Source organism: Phaethon aethereus, assembly GCF_964289735.1.
Source record: "Phaethon aethereus genome assembly, chromosome: Z".
NCBI classification, from domain to species: Eukaryota; Metazoa; Chordata; class Aves; order Phaethontiformes; family Phaethontidae; genus Phaethon; species Phaethon aethereus.
In genome coordinates, this window is record NC_138577.1 from 65,644,627 (window position 1) to 65,658,559 (window position 13,933).

Consider the following 13,933-nt stretch of genomic DNA (forward strand, 5'->3'; position numbering starts at 1 on the left):
ACGAAGCGCTCCTCCGCCTTGCTGCGTGCCCCCGCGGCGGGGCTGCCCCTGCCGCCAGCGCCTGAGCCGGGCTTGGCGGTTTGCGGGGCGGGAAAAGAAGAATAAAAGGAAGGAAAAAAAAAAAGCAGTCGTGGCTGTGGGGGTGTTTGTAGAGGCGTTGGTGGGTGACGGTCTTCTGACTGCCGTGCTGGTGGCGGCAGGGCCTTGCCTGGCACCGCGCCCGCCGGGTTGGCGGCGCTGACATTCGCCTCCGCGACCCGCCGGGCAAACCGACGTCTGGAACGGGACCGCCGGGCATCATCCCCCCGATAGCGGAACTCGGCGGGGACCGCTTTCGACGGTGCACGCGGGGGGGGGCGGGGAGAAGTGCCGGCGGGCTGGCCGGAAGTGGGACGGGGGACGCTTCCTGCGAGCGGACGGCGGGCGCGTGCGGGGGAGATGGCGCGTGAGGGTGGCGGGTTGTTCGCTGGGTTCCGCGTGCTCGGCCGTTTCAGCGGCCACGTCCCGCACGTCCTGCGCTACCACAGCCGCCACCGCGAGTTCTACCTGGCCACCGCCATCGGGCGCAGCGTCCATACCTACAACGTGAGTACGCGGCCCCTGGTCCCCCTCTCCTTTCCCCGGCGTCTTTTCCCGCCTCGCCATTGGCTGGCGTTGCGCCTTGGGGAGGCTGGGGTGGCGGGAGGCCACCCGTCCGGGCATGAGGCAGGGCCGGGCCGCCGCCTCTTCTCCTCCGCCCCTTCTCCTCCGCCCCCCCAATCCTCTACCCCCTGGCCCCCCCAGCCTCGCCATCGTGAGGCGGGAGCGTGTGAGGAGGGCCGCGGCGTCAGTCGGGACTGCTCGCCGGAGGGTGACTGGGAGGAAGAGAAGCTGCTGGTTAAACAGGACAAAACGGGCTTGTTTAGCCGTGCGGGCAGCCCTGGCGGGTTTCTGCGTGCCCTGGCCGGTGCGGCACAGCCCATCCATCGGGCAGGGGAGGGTCCAAATGCGGAAGCTTTTCCTTCGTTGCTAGATAGCCCAAAGCTCACTTGCAGTTTGGATAGCTGCGGTGTAGCGTTTTAGGGCTACAGTTTTAGGAGGCAATGCGTTGGAACTTATTAAAACTTCTCTTGTACGGAAGCAGATGAGCATAATTCAGTTCTGCAAGATGAAAGCCTGTGACAGTGACTCGCTTCTTGCTCAACAATAAAAGCATTTTCGGTGTACAGAAACAGTTACAAAACAACTGAATCAAGTGATACTAGTGAACAGCACAGTGCAGACAGCATAGATCTTCCTGTAACTTTATGGTAGTCTTTAGTGTTCATGCATGTTGATCTTCTCCACAGACTTTCAACTAAAATAGTAATGAATATCAGTGGGCAAAGATGACTGTAACTGAAGCAAATTTGATGTGAACAGAGATAAGATAATAATGCAGTGTGGTTGTAGTGGAAATAAAGTAGAAAAAGAGATGATACGAAAACAAATTTGCCTAAGGTCTGCAGGGTGGCTAAACATGTGCTTAGTTTCCTGTGCATGAGGGTAAAGTATATCAAGAAGCACAACTTACTGTTGCTGAATGGTTGTCTTTTCCCATTCCTTTTGACCTGCTGTTTGTGAGTTTTCCTCTAGATACGTTGTATACTAAGATGAATTTTTTTTTATGTTGTGAGGCATGCAAATTCCTTATCTAGGGTGGTTCCTAGAATTTTGAATTTCTGTTTAGAGCGAATTCATTGCAACCAATCACTAAAAATGCCTTTTTAACATTTTCCTTGCAGGTGAAGAAGCTTGGTATTGTTGCTGTGAGTAAGTATGCGCAGATTGTTCATTTCTCATTTGTTGTTTTTTTTAACACATCTGACATCAGCACTTGATTATCAAGTCAAAAATGGAAAATTAATTGTATGTACTAATACTTACACTGAAATATGTTGAAATGAGTCTCAGAAATATCAGATATCAATTTGGAAGTAAGACTGCTGTTGCAATTGTAACTTAGTTCTCTTAGGGTTATACCTTGTGAACCTTCTATTCCTGTCATCTTGTTCTTCCAAGAATGGCCCTAGGCTTCAAGGACTGATCAATAAATAAAGCAGTTAATTCCAGATCCCCTTTTTTGTGGTTTTTGTGGTTACTAGAAGGCTGTGTTATAGGAGGAAAATAATTACAGGAACAGAGCAGGTGCAGATGGGAGTAAAAGTCTTCAGGGAGTGTTAAAAATTGGCTGGACTGCTGGATACAAAGGGTATAAATCAGTGGCTTGACATCCAGTTGGCAGTTAGTAATAAAGCGTAGCACCCTAGGTGTCAACAGCAGGGCCTATGCTGCTCAGCTTCTTCATCAATAGCCCGGGTGATGAGGCGGCGTGCACTTTTTGTAAAAATTTGCAGACAATACTATGTTAGGAGGAGTGGCTGACACCCAGGATGGCAGAGCTTCAGTCTCGCAAGATGTTACAAAATGCAAGGCCTGGGCCAACAGAAACCTCACCAAGTTCAGGGAGGGAAAGTGCAGAATCCCAGAATCTGGGACAGAACAAGCCAGGAGCTGACTGACTGTGTGGCACTCTGCTGAAAAGGAGCTGGGGCTGTGCTGTTGCCAGGTTGAACGTGGACCAACGTAGTGACTGAATAAGGCAAGCCGTGTACTGAGCTACATGACCAGCAGATCAGGGAAAGCTGTTATTCTCCTGTGCTTCGTGCTGCTGAGGCCATACCTGGACTGCGATATTCAATGTGGTTCTCCCCCTCCCACCACTCCCCTTTCTCTTTCAGGAGGGATGCTGAGGAATTGGGAGTGTCACTGTGAGAAGAGACATTGAAGTAACTGGATTTATTAGCCTTATGGAAGGAAAAATGTGGGGTGACCTAGAGGCAGCCTGTTACCTGAAGGGCAGTTACGAAGATGGCAGAGCTGAATTTGTGGTGGTAATGGTAGGCAGAGTAACAAGGGGCAACAGCCACAGATTGCAGCTTGAGAGGGTCACAAAAAATGCCTCTGACTAAGAGGGAACTGTAGTACAGTGTAGCGCTTGAGCAGTCTCCTTCCCCAGAAGTTTTCAAGATTCAGCTGGGCATAGCTGCAGTTAGTCTGATATAGTACTGGTGATAATCCAGCTTTGGGAAGAGCTGGGTGGGAGGTTGAACTAGATGATTTTCAAAGGTCCCTTCCAGCTGACGTTTAGATGGTTCAGTGAGGTGCATGCTGTCTTGAAAAGTAGGTCTTTTACTTCAGTATACCACGAACTTTTGCATGGACTTTATAAAGCAAAATATTTTTTATTAACAGAGAACTTATAAACTTGAGAATAAATAACTGTCGCACAACTGGGACTAGATTTAGAAGATCAGCAGTGAATACACCTGTGAAGACATTAATATAACTTCTGTTTTTAACTTACAGAATGGTGAAAACACTGCATATTCTGTGAAATCCTTCTCCGTGGGCTATATCTTCTTACAGATGTAATCATTTAAGATTTTTGAGAAATTGAGATGTTTACATACAAAACTGTGATTGAAGAAGTGAGCTATGTGCCTCTCTGTGCAGTGTTGTTGGTGTATTGATGTTAGTGGTTGGAGCCCTGAACTTTTTAATTGGGGTGTGCCTAAAACTGTCTTGGCCTAAGTGGACTTGCATACAGCTCATGTGGAGTAGCAGGTATCTGTAACCTGATTGTAGGCCTAAGTCACTGCAAAGGCACTATGTAGGGAAGATGTCTAATGTGGTCAAATAAATGAGACCTCTCATAAAGTGCAGCCTTTTTTTTTTAGTTTAGTTCTTCCCATTGAAGCTGTGCTGCAGTACAGCAAAGGCTACAGGATTCTTTGTGTCTGATAATAATTAATAGTACAAAGCAACATTTTGGGGAAGGCTGCTATGTGATCATGTAAGTTTGTATCATAGGCACACTCCCACAGAATCTGATTTTTGGTCTGATGTTTCTCTGTACAGTCGTTAGGCGCTATGATTTGCATTTTTATATTTTCCTAGATTGAGAGTATTTTTCCCTAGAGAATTTTTTTCAGTTTTCTGCTGTTTGGGACCACACCAAAAGCTTCTTAATGTGGTCTGGAGCTTTGACTCTTTTTGAGCTAGTAAAGTAGTAGATCACAATAGTAAATACTCTTTCTGAAGCAGCCACAAGGTGGGGAGTGAGATGTATGCTTAGCGCAGTGAATTCCTGATGTCTCTAGCTATAACCAGGAAACGGGTGCAGGAGTGGGTCATTAGCTTCTAGATCTGGCAGAATGGCTTAACCTAATATGCATTGCTAATGCTGAGACTTCAGTTTTTCATTTGTGTTCCAGTCCAGTGGGCTATGGGATCTGACAGTCCACAGAAGTGTTATGTTGGGATAACTTCTTTGTAATGAAGTTAACGTGTGCCTTTACTTACAGTGGTAATTCAGTAATTTATTATTAAGTGTTTTTTTAAAAGAACCACCTTGTGGTAGGTATGTTACTTAATGTTGTTACCAGTGTGATGTTATTTATGGTAATATTTGCCTTATTCTGAAGTGTGTGCATTTCTCTAAGAAATCCCACAGAATGTTCAACAGGAGAGCTTTCTTGATGGGTCACCATTGCTAAATTAAATACACTGTCAGGCTTTCTCTTTTGTTATGAACCTGAAACATGCTGAACTTTTCTTTTTTTTGATTAACAGGTAATGCTTTGCCACAAGACATTGCATGTTTGGCAGCAGACCGCATGTTGATATTTGCTTCATATGACAACATTCTCCATGCTTTTGCCAGGAACAAAGAGGTTTTTATTAGTTTACTTATTGCTTAGTAGTACAAAACAGTTGTGTAGTGTTTGTGTTTTCAAGACAGTTAATGTTCTACAAGTGTCTATTTCCATAGATATTCAGTACCTTAAATTTTAGGGAAACAAAAACTATAGAAGGAGGAATAAAAAGCTTAGAATAGGAGAATGGATGAGCAAGTTTTGTAATGACTGACCTGTGTTTTATGAATTAATTACAATAATTAGGTAGTTAATTGAAAATAAATTGTTCACATAAATTAAAGTTAAACAAAATAATCAAAATATTTAGTTGAAATATATTTTCTGACAGTTTTAAATATCAGAGAAAATTATCTTCCACTTAAAGCTGTGTGGCCTTTCCATATATTTTATTTAAAATTGTTGTTGACATGTGTTACCTGTCCTCAAGTATTATGTTAACATGATATGCTACCTGAACAGCTTATATTGAAACCATTTCTATTTCGAAATTACAGGTGGTTCATACCTACGAAGGTCACAAGGCAAGGATACACCTTCTGCAGCCTTTTGGTGATCATGTCATCTCTGTGGATGTCGATAATGTTCTTATCGTTTGGAATATACAGTCAGAAGGTGAGAGACACTTTATTTTTGTTGCTACTTTATGGGCTGGTATAGCATTGTAACATAGTGATTTAAAAAAAAAAGATTTTTTTAAATCCACAGGTTCAGAAGTAGTTTATTCTTAGAAAATAAAAAAAATCCTTAAATGATATTACCGTTTACATAGTACTCTGGAGTCCTAATCCTACAGTAGTTTTTCATGAATGGATCCTGCACCACATGCAAAGACCCAGTAAGGTTCCCTATAGGTATAAAGAGATATGCTTATGCAGAAATTGCATTTTAGTGTTCCATTTTCTGGTAAAGACTGTGGTACAGAGCTTCATCACCATCTCTGAAATCCTGTCATTCCTTGATATTTACCAGTCTGGGTAAGACTAAATTCTTACGAATAATCTTTTGATTGCGTCAGCATCTTCTCATGCCATTGTAAAGTGCGTTATGAAATCCTGCCCTGAGGTTTTTTTCTTTAGAAAGCTTTCTCATTGGTGTGACCAATGTCATTCCTTGGATGCTGGATCTCAAAAGTGACTGCAGACAGTCTTTAGAGATTTGAAGTTGCTATAACAAACAAAAGGCATGATAATCAGATGAGGTGTTTTGCTCAGGCAGGAGCAGGAATCCTTCAGAAAGATATAAATCACTACAGTTTTGCCAGCATTGTGGTGTTAGGTAGGCTTATAGGGAAAAAATATACCTTCAAGCCAACAGATGTTATAACGTAAACAAGTTTATCCTGTCCTGTTACGTGTTAGCTAATCCTTTAATGCAAGAAACACCAGTTAGGAGACTTGTACAGAGTAAACACCAGTTCTGCCTTTACATTTGCCAAGGGATGACAAGCGTGCAGATTTGTAGGGGTAGCCACACTAACATTGTTTCTTACTTTGTTGCAGAGGAGTATCTTCAAGTGGATTTTGATAAGACCACTTTTGCAGTTTCTGCAGTTCTGCATCCCAGCACCTATTTGAATAAAATTCTTCTTGGGAGTGAACAAGGGAGCTTGCAGCTATGGAATATAAGATCCAAGTAAGATTCTGTATAACTTGGATACATTTCATGCTCCAAGTAGTTTGATACGCAACAAATAATACTTCTAAGTACCATAAATTTTGAACATGGAATCTTTTACCTCATGAGTCCTTTGGCACAAGTTTTCAGTTGGTCTGTCTCCAGGAACAAAGAATGCTGCTGCTGCTCCCTGAATGCTGATGCCTTTCAAGTTGCGTAGTGTTTACTCTCACTGAAAAATGCCAGAGATTGTTCAGGAATTTTTTTGTAATTACTTTTTTTTTAATTTCTTGGAATCACGTAGCTTTCCCATGAAAATTAATTAAATTACTAGTAAATGCATGTTCAGGCCTTTTGCCTCCCTTCTTCCAAGCTTAATTTTTTACTTGTTGTGAGTCCAAGGAAGTGCTGGAAAGTAGCATGGAGGTGTAATTACTAGCATTTGATTGTTATACTCAAATAAGAGATGTGTAGACATGTAATTGCCTCTGAGCACGTCCCGGTAGAGCACTGTCCATAGTGGCAGTATTTCATTCCTGCCACAATCAGCTGCTTTCTAACTCATGACAGCTACAGTGAACTTCCTTGCATGATAATGTATGCAATACTGCAAAAAGGTGTTAACTCAGCTTGCGTAGCTCAGTGTTTTATTCTCATAACTATTTGCTAATTTTTTTGTTTCATATTCTGATGTTTTGGAGTTGCTGGATATGCTATATAAACTGGCAAATAGGAATAACCTAAAAATGCAGAAAAGTAAATGTCTCATAGTACTCTTATGTCTCTTCAATGCCTGTCGCAGCATCTGAGATGCAATACATCCTAGGTAACAAAAAGTCTTCCTTAGATGGCTTAGTTTCTCTTTTAATTGTGTAAAAATTTACGGGACTGTTACTGCTCTTTAGTAATGTTGCTGGGTTAAGCAATATCTATTTTTGACTGTTTGTTCCCCAAGTAGTTTATTTTGTAGATAGGTGCAGGCACAATTAGACAAAAAAGTAAATTGGTAGAACTCAAGGGAAAGTTTGATGGTCTCTGGCAAGAAAGCAAAGTGAGACGTGGTAACACATGGCTGCTGGTAGTCTTTTAAGAATGACAACTTATATCTGTGGTGATGGAATAGTTTTTTTTAATCATATCTGTGCTTAAATACTGTGTTCATAATTTCAGCCCTAGTAAGTACTGCATGACTGCCTTGTTGGTGAAGTCCTGCTTCACATTTTGGATATTGCCATTTCTGAAAGAAACAAGATGGGATATGCTTCTAAGATGTTTTAGTCTCTTTATTTAGGGAAATTGCCCAGCAAATGAAGGATTTATTTTTGTTAGAAGTTGGACCAAGACTGGCTTTTTATGTTGATATTAAGAATTCTGAAGAGCAGAAACACATGGGGAGCAACTGGCATAGAAGGGGTTCTTCCTCCCTATTAATTATGTAATGAATACGTTATGTAATTATGTCACGTTTTCAGTATTAATGCATGGCACTATCTTTTTCAATAAAAATTAACCGTAAGTTTTAATCTTAACCTTACTTATTAGTATCACAGTTGTTAGGTTTTTTTTTCCTTTTAACTTGTTTGTAAGAACAGAAAACTGATGGACTTTTCTGTGTAAGTCCATATAAAGCATCTATTTTGTTGTGGAAAATCCCCAAAGGTTAATTGATTCATGTTTTTTGTTTGTTTTCCAGCAAACTCTTATACTCATTTCCAGGATGGCACTTAGCGGTCACAACTCTTGAACAAGTTAGTGTTTTTGGTATCTTATTTTCTTACATAACTGATCAAGAACAGCAGGCAAAATATCACTGTTTAAAATTAAAGCAATAAAGATGACATGTATTCTCTCAAGTAATTTTAATAACCATCTCTTGAGCATTTGAGACATTGAAGAGAGGTAAACTTGAAGGCTTATCTGCCCTTCCTTGAGTCCTAGTTCTGTTAAATTTTGCGTCCTAGCTGTTTTGTGTTGATGATACCTATAGTCTTGTGTTCATCATGTCTGTAATCTTTACTCACTGAATGATGTAATGAATTCACAGAAACAGTTTGTTTGCAGGATGCATGTGTATCGTGTAACTTCTGTTACACTGGTAGCTTTTTGTTAAATTTATTTTGCTTTAGAGGTTAATAAAATGTAGATTTAGCTGATTTAAGAAAAGATTTTGTGAATATATTTGCTGTATTTTTGTAGATAAAATTTAATTAAAAAGTACTGGTAACATTGATGACAGCTTTGAAAACGGTCTGGAGTTGTCCTGGATAAAACCTGTAAATATGGAGGTGTGTGTCAGGGTGTATAGTGGCCTACCAGAACTACTGCAAACTTGAAGTGAGGTGTTTTTCAAAGGCTTTACATCTTCTATAAACAGAATTGCTTCATCCAATGGATACTTGGATGTATGGATCCAAAGCACAAAATCTTGCATCTCTCATTTCTTTTTGTTTAGATTTACCAGACGTTCAGTCATGCACTGAGGTAGTATACATAGAAGATCTCATACGAGATGCCTTATTTGTTTCTTTACTATTTGTCCTGGGCTTACATACATTGTCTTTTATGTATTGGTATTAGTAGTGCAGCAACAAGCTTTTCCTTTTTCATTTCAGTTGCTGTTCAATTTTTCTTTCAGGCTCCAGCAGTGGATGTTGTTGCAGTTGGTCTTGTATCTGGTCATATCATTGTACATAATATTAAGTTTGATGAAACTCTGATGAAATTCCAACAAGACTGGGGTCCCATCACAGCAATATCTTTTCGTACAGGTAAGTAGTGCAAATGTGGATAAAATCACTAAAACGTAAGTGGCAGGTAGGAAAATACGTTTTGATAAAACATTTCAGAATCAAAATTTGCCCTGAGAGTTTTAGTTTTCAGAGGCTGCAGATAATCTACAAAAGTTACCAGTAAATAGGGAGATCATGCATCTTCATCATACTGGCTGCTTTATAGCATTTTCTTGTGTACTAGCTCAGTGCACAGGAATTGTGACATAAAGTATTACTTCTTCCAAGAAATGTAAGACAGTTTATGTTTACAGTGTGCCAAGAGCTAGCACATTACACAGTTATCAGAGCTAGTGCAGAGTAATCAGTACTCTCTAAGTTAGTATCCAAACCTACTTCTCCATAGTGTCTTCCCCCTCCAAAACAAAGTTAGAATGTTAATAGTCGGGTGACTACTGAATGAATATAACTGGGAACCATTGTTTATATTCACAGCTTTTTTTTGGTCTAATGAGCATGTACTAATTCCTCAAGCTAGTTACTTTAGTGTTGATCCTGCCTACAGAGCTGTTGATACTGAATCTAATCTCTCATTTGAATAGACTAACTTGCAAATCTTAACAGAATATAGATTGATGCAGACCCTGTTGAGGAAGACTGCTACTGGAAAGACTTGTGAGACATGGAAAGAATGCCTTTTTGTTTAACTCAAAGTATTAATGCAGTTAAATAACTACTATTACCTGCTTGAATGTGTGGCTTTCAGACATTCTCTGACCTCTCACACTTCCTATCTTTTTAGTTAGGAAATTTAGTGTAAATATAACTTGTTTGTTTTAATTTGGGTATTCATTTTAGTCTTTGAGTAAAGTATTCTTTATTTAAATTAAAATGAACTTGTCAAATTTCCATATCTGAGAAGCTTTACCAAAAAAGAAAACCCTAGGACTGTCTGGTTTAGTTACCTATGATGTCTGTAATTGCAAATTGGAAACTGGCTTTTTCTTTTGTTGAAGTGAAAAGATTAGTTACCAATTATGCAGGATATTTGGTGGAATTTTATCTTGATAAGTTTAAAACTTGAATATTTGTAGTATATTTTTAGACTTCAGTGTGATATGTTTATCTCTTTAATATGAAACAGGATGGAACAATTAGAACAAAATTAAAATTCTGTGAATTGACGTTTTAGTTATTGCTTAGCATGATTGAATAAACATGTCATCAACTTCTGGAATTTATTTCTGCAAGTCGTTGAGCCATAAAGTTCAGAGAAATTAAAAAAAAGGACTGATAACTTCTGAAGTGGTGATACAGGAGTTTTCACTTTCCAAAGAGTGAAGTCTAATAAATTTGGGGAAGAATCTGGGGTATAAAGTAACTTGAAAATGGTACAGGTACAATGTCTCTTGTACTTTCAAGCAAAACCTCTAGCATCGGTGGCTGGATTTAGATATACTTGTTGTTACCTGATACGAAAAAAATCCTGTTTTTATTATCAGTGAACTTTGTGCCTTTTCTATTTGAAATACTAGAATATTTCAGTTAAAACATAGATTATTTTTAGAATCAGCTTGAGAATTTTTTTCTTGTGATTGTAGTCTCTTCTTGCATCAGTTTTCAGATGTGAGAAGTCAATAAGAATGAGCTGAATGGAAACAAGCAAATCTTTTGTTGGTTTTCTTGGGGTGTTTTTTTGTGGTTTTTGTTTGGTTTCGAGCAGATGGACACCCAGTAATGGCAGCTGGTAGCCCAATTGGACATATTGCTTTGTGGGACTTAGAAGAGAAGAAACTAATGTGTCAGATGCAAGATGCCCATTCCACAGCAATAGCTGGTATGTCGTTTGTCCCTGGAGAGCCACTTCTTATTACTAATGGTGCTGATAACGCTATACGGGTAAGTTGTAATAGCTGTTGCTCTCTGCTGTTATTTTTTTTATCTCTTGTAGTACTCCAAAGTGTAAATGTTTAATTTGGATTGCAGTAGCAGTTCTGGAATGAAACAAATACAACATTAAGTCACTGAAGTTGCTGGCTCTTGTTATCTGTAATGGGGCAGTTTAAAGATTTGCTATCGTGATGTTACTGCTTCATTTATCACTTCATGATAGCGTTGAAGAACAAAGCTTTGGATCCACTTTTCCAGAAACACACTTTATATCCGGGTGCACTATCTCAAATCTTGATTTGCTTTTATAATGTTCTGGGTCATGAGCAGTTGCTGTTGATAAAAGTCCCTGGTGCTGCATGCTAATGGCATCAGAGGTGGATGATAGAATGAACAGTGGGAACAATCAGCTGCTGTGGTGGAAGCTTTGAGAGTTTTAGGATCAAGGATGAAACCCAGTGTGTGAAGTTCGCTGCACCAGATCCTGGCTAAGCCTGTTGCACTGTCAAGAGATGTAATTATTGTCAGGGTAATGCTTATCAGCTTAATTTTTCTGCTTTTTTGGGGGGAGGCAGGTGTGGATTTTTGATGGACCTGGTGGTACAGGACGTGTATTGAGAAGCCGAATGGGACATAGTGCACCACCAACAAAAATCAGATACCATGGGCAAAATGGAGAGCAAATTCTTAGTGCAGGTATGAATTCTCATTCTTTGGTCTGATATCCTTCTGTGATAAAGAAAACATTCAGAGCTAAGGGTCTTTGTTTTATTAATACAATAGGTTATATTTCCTGTGTTACTTATGTGTAATTATGAAGCATAGTGATTAGTGTAGACAGTATCATTTATTATCAAACTGTTTCATCATTTCCCTAGAGGAACATACATCAGCGAGTAGGCTGAAAAGTAGTTACAAGCAGAAAAGCTTTTCATCCATTTTTATATGTTTGATGAATAAAAATTGTTTCATTATCTTGTAAGGAACTATCAACTGGTCAAAATGAAAACCTATAACAACTAAGGAAATTCTGTTGTGACAGGGAAAAAGTAAATAGTGTAATGTATTCAGTAACTTAGAGGAGCCATTCCACTTTTCCCACTAGTTTAAGCAAGCTTTGTGGGTTGCAATGTCTTTGTAATTTGTTACAGCTCAATTGTGTCTATAATATATATTCCCAAGGTTGCTTGTTACCAACATATTAATCTAAAAGTGTAAAAATGCATGTGAGAAACTAGCATATTTAAAAATCTATAAATATAACCCTTAGGAAATTAAATACTAGATCAGACTGTTTCGTGGCCCAGAACACTTCAGTAATGGAATAATAGACACTCTTCCCCTCATCTTTAATTACTCTGAAGTAATGAAATTGTCTACATGGGCAATGTTTGAAAACATTATGCTACGTTTTGATGGATATAACACCTAATATGGTACAGCAATACACTGTGCTAAAACCACCTGTGCTAAAATCTCTTGCTGGTCATCCAACTAGTAACTTGGATTCAAGTAACTGGTTACTTGACAGTAATTCAGGTCACACCAGATGAACCACAGTAACAATTAAGAGTTGCTTAAAAATCCTCACATTTGCCTTTGCAGTTTACTGCTTTGTTAACTGTACTGAAACATATGTTGAGGGCACAGAGGCAACTACTAAAGTGAAAAGGGTCTCAAGCATTTGAGATCTGATGTATCTGCAGTGTAAGGAGACAGACTCTACATTCCTTTCTGAACCAGTGGTTAAACTTTGTACAACAGAAATGAGGTAGCAATGCTGTAGGGTCTCTTTCAGGCGCTACTGGTTTCCGTAGAACAGGCATCTTCACAAATTAGCTTCGTAAAATGTCACCGATGTCACTGGTTTTCATCCTGCTTAACATTTCTCCTAGTTCCCAGTACATACATCCTGCCTTACTTCTGTATCGTAGAAGCAAGGAAGGGTTGCTTGAATATTATAATTGTTCCATTGTCTTTCAGATTCTTTAAATTCATTTTGACTAATCTTCTGTTTCCTTACTTGTTTCGCCTAGTAAAAATGTTTTGTCATTCTTCTGATTTTTAAAAGTCATCTCAGTGCCTTTAATTTTAGATGCATTGTGCAATTTCATTTTCTGTTAGTTTCTGGTTCTGCCTTGTCCACATCCCCCACAAAGTGGCCCTGTTGGCTAATTTTAAATTTGAGCCTTAGAATCATAGAATGGTTTGGGTTGGAAGGGACCTTTAAAGGTCATCTAGTCCAAACCCCCTCCAATGAGCAGGGACATCTTCAACTAGGTCAGGTTACTCAGAGCCCCATCCAACCTGACTTTGAATGTTTCCAGGGATGGGGCATCTACCACCCCTCTGGGCAGCCCATGCCAGTGTTTCACCACCCTCATTGTCAAAAATTTCTTCCTTAGATCTAGTCTAAATCTACCCTCTCTTAGTTTAAAACCATTACCCCTTGTCCTGTCACTACAGGCCCTGCTAAAAAGTCTGTCCCCATCTTTGTTATAAGACCCCTTTAAGTACTGGAAGGCTGCAATAAGGTCTCCCAGGAGCCTTCTCTTCTCGAGGCTGAACAACCCCAAGTCTTTCAGCCTGTGCTCAGAGGAGAGGTGTTCTGTCCCCCTGATCATTTTTGTGGCCCTCCTCTGGACCCACTCCAAGAGTTCCATGTCTTTCCTGTGCTGAGGGCTCCAGAGCTGGACACAGTACTTTAGGTGGGGTCTCACTAGAGCAGAGTAGAGGGGCACAATCACCTCCCTTGACCTGCTGGCCACACTTCTTTGGATGCAGCCCAGGATACAGTTGGCCTTCTGGTCTGCAAGCGCACATTGCCGGCTCCTGTGCAGCTTTTCACCCACCAGTACCGCCAAGTCCTTCTCGGCAGGGCTGCTCTCAACGCCTTCATCCCCCAGCCTGTATTGACAGCGAGGGTTGGCTCCACCCAGGTGCAGGACCCTGTGCTTGGCC

At 40.3% G+C, this 13,933-nt stretch overlaps 1 protein-coding gene across 1 annotated transcript in view; it reads left to right on the forward strand.

The window, feature by feature from the left end:
• Positions 1-438: 438 nt before the first annotated feature.
• Positions 439-13,933, forward strand: part of WDR36 (WD repeat domain 36) — a gene marked incomplete at its 5' end in the record, with an annotated part of 35,173 nt that continues 21,678 nt past the window's right edge. Inside the window, 9 exons of the mRNA XM_082013226.1 lie at positions 439-585; positions 1,764-1,791; positions 4,654-4,754; positions 5,234-5,351; positions 6,239-6,371; positions 8,047-8,101; positions 8,989-9,121; positions 10,806-10,981; positions 11,548-11,668. Of these exons, the coding sequence (XP_081869352.1) occupies positions 439-585; positions 1,764-1,791; positions 4,654-4,754; positions 5,234-5,351; positions 6,239-6,371; positions 8,047-8,101; positions 8,989-9,121; positions 10,806-10,981; positions 11,548-11,668 (1,012 nt within the window). The remainder of the gene's footprint in view (positions 586-1,763; positions 1,792-4,653; positions 4,755-5,233; positions 5,352-6,238; positions 6,372-8,046; positions 8,102-8,988; positions 9,122-10,805; positions 10,982-11,547; positions 11,669-13,933) is intronic.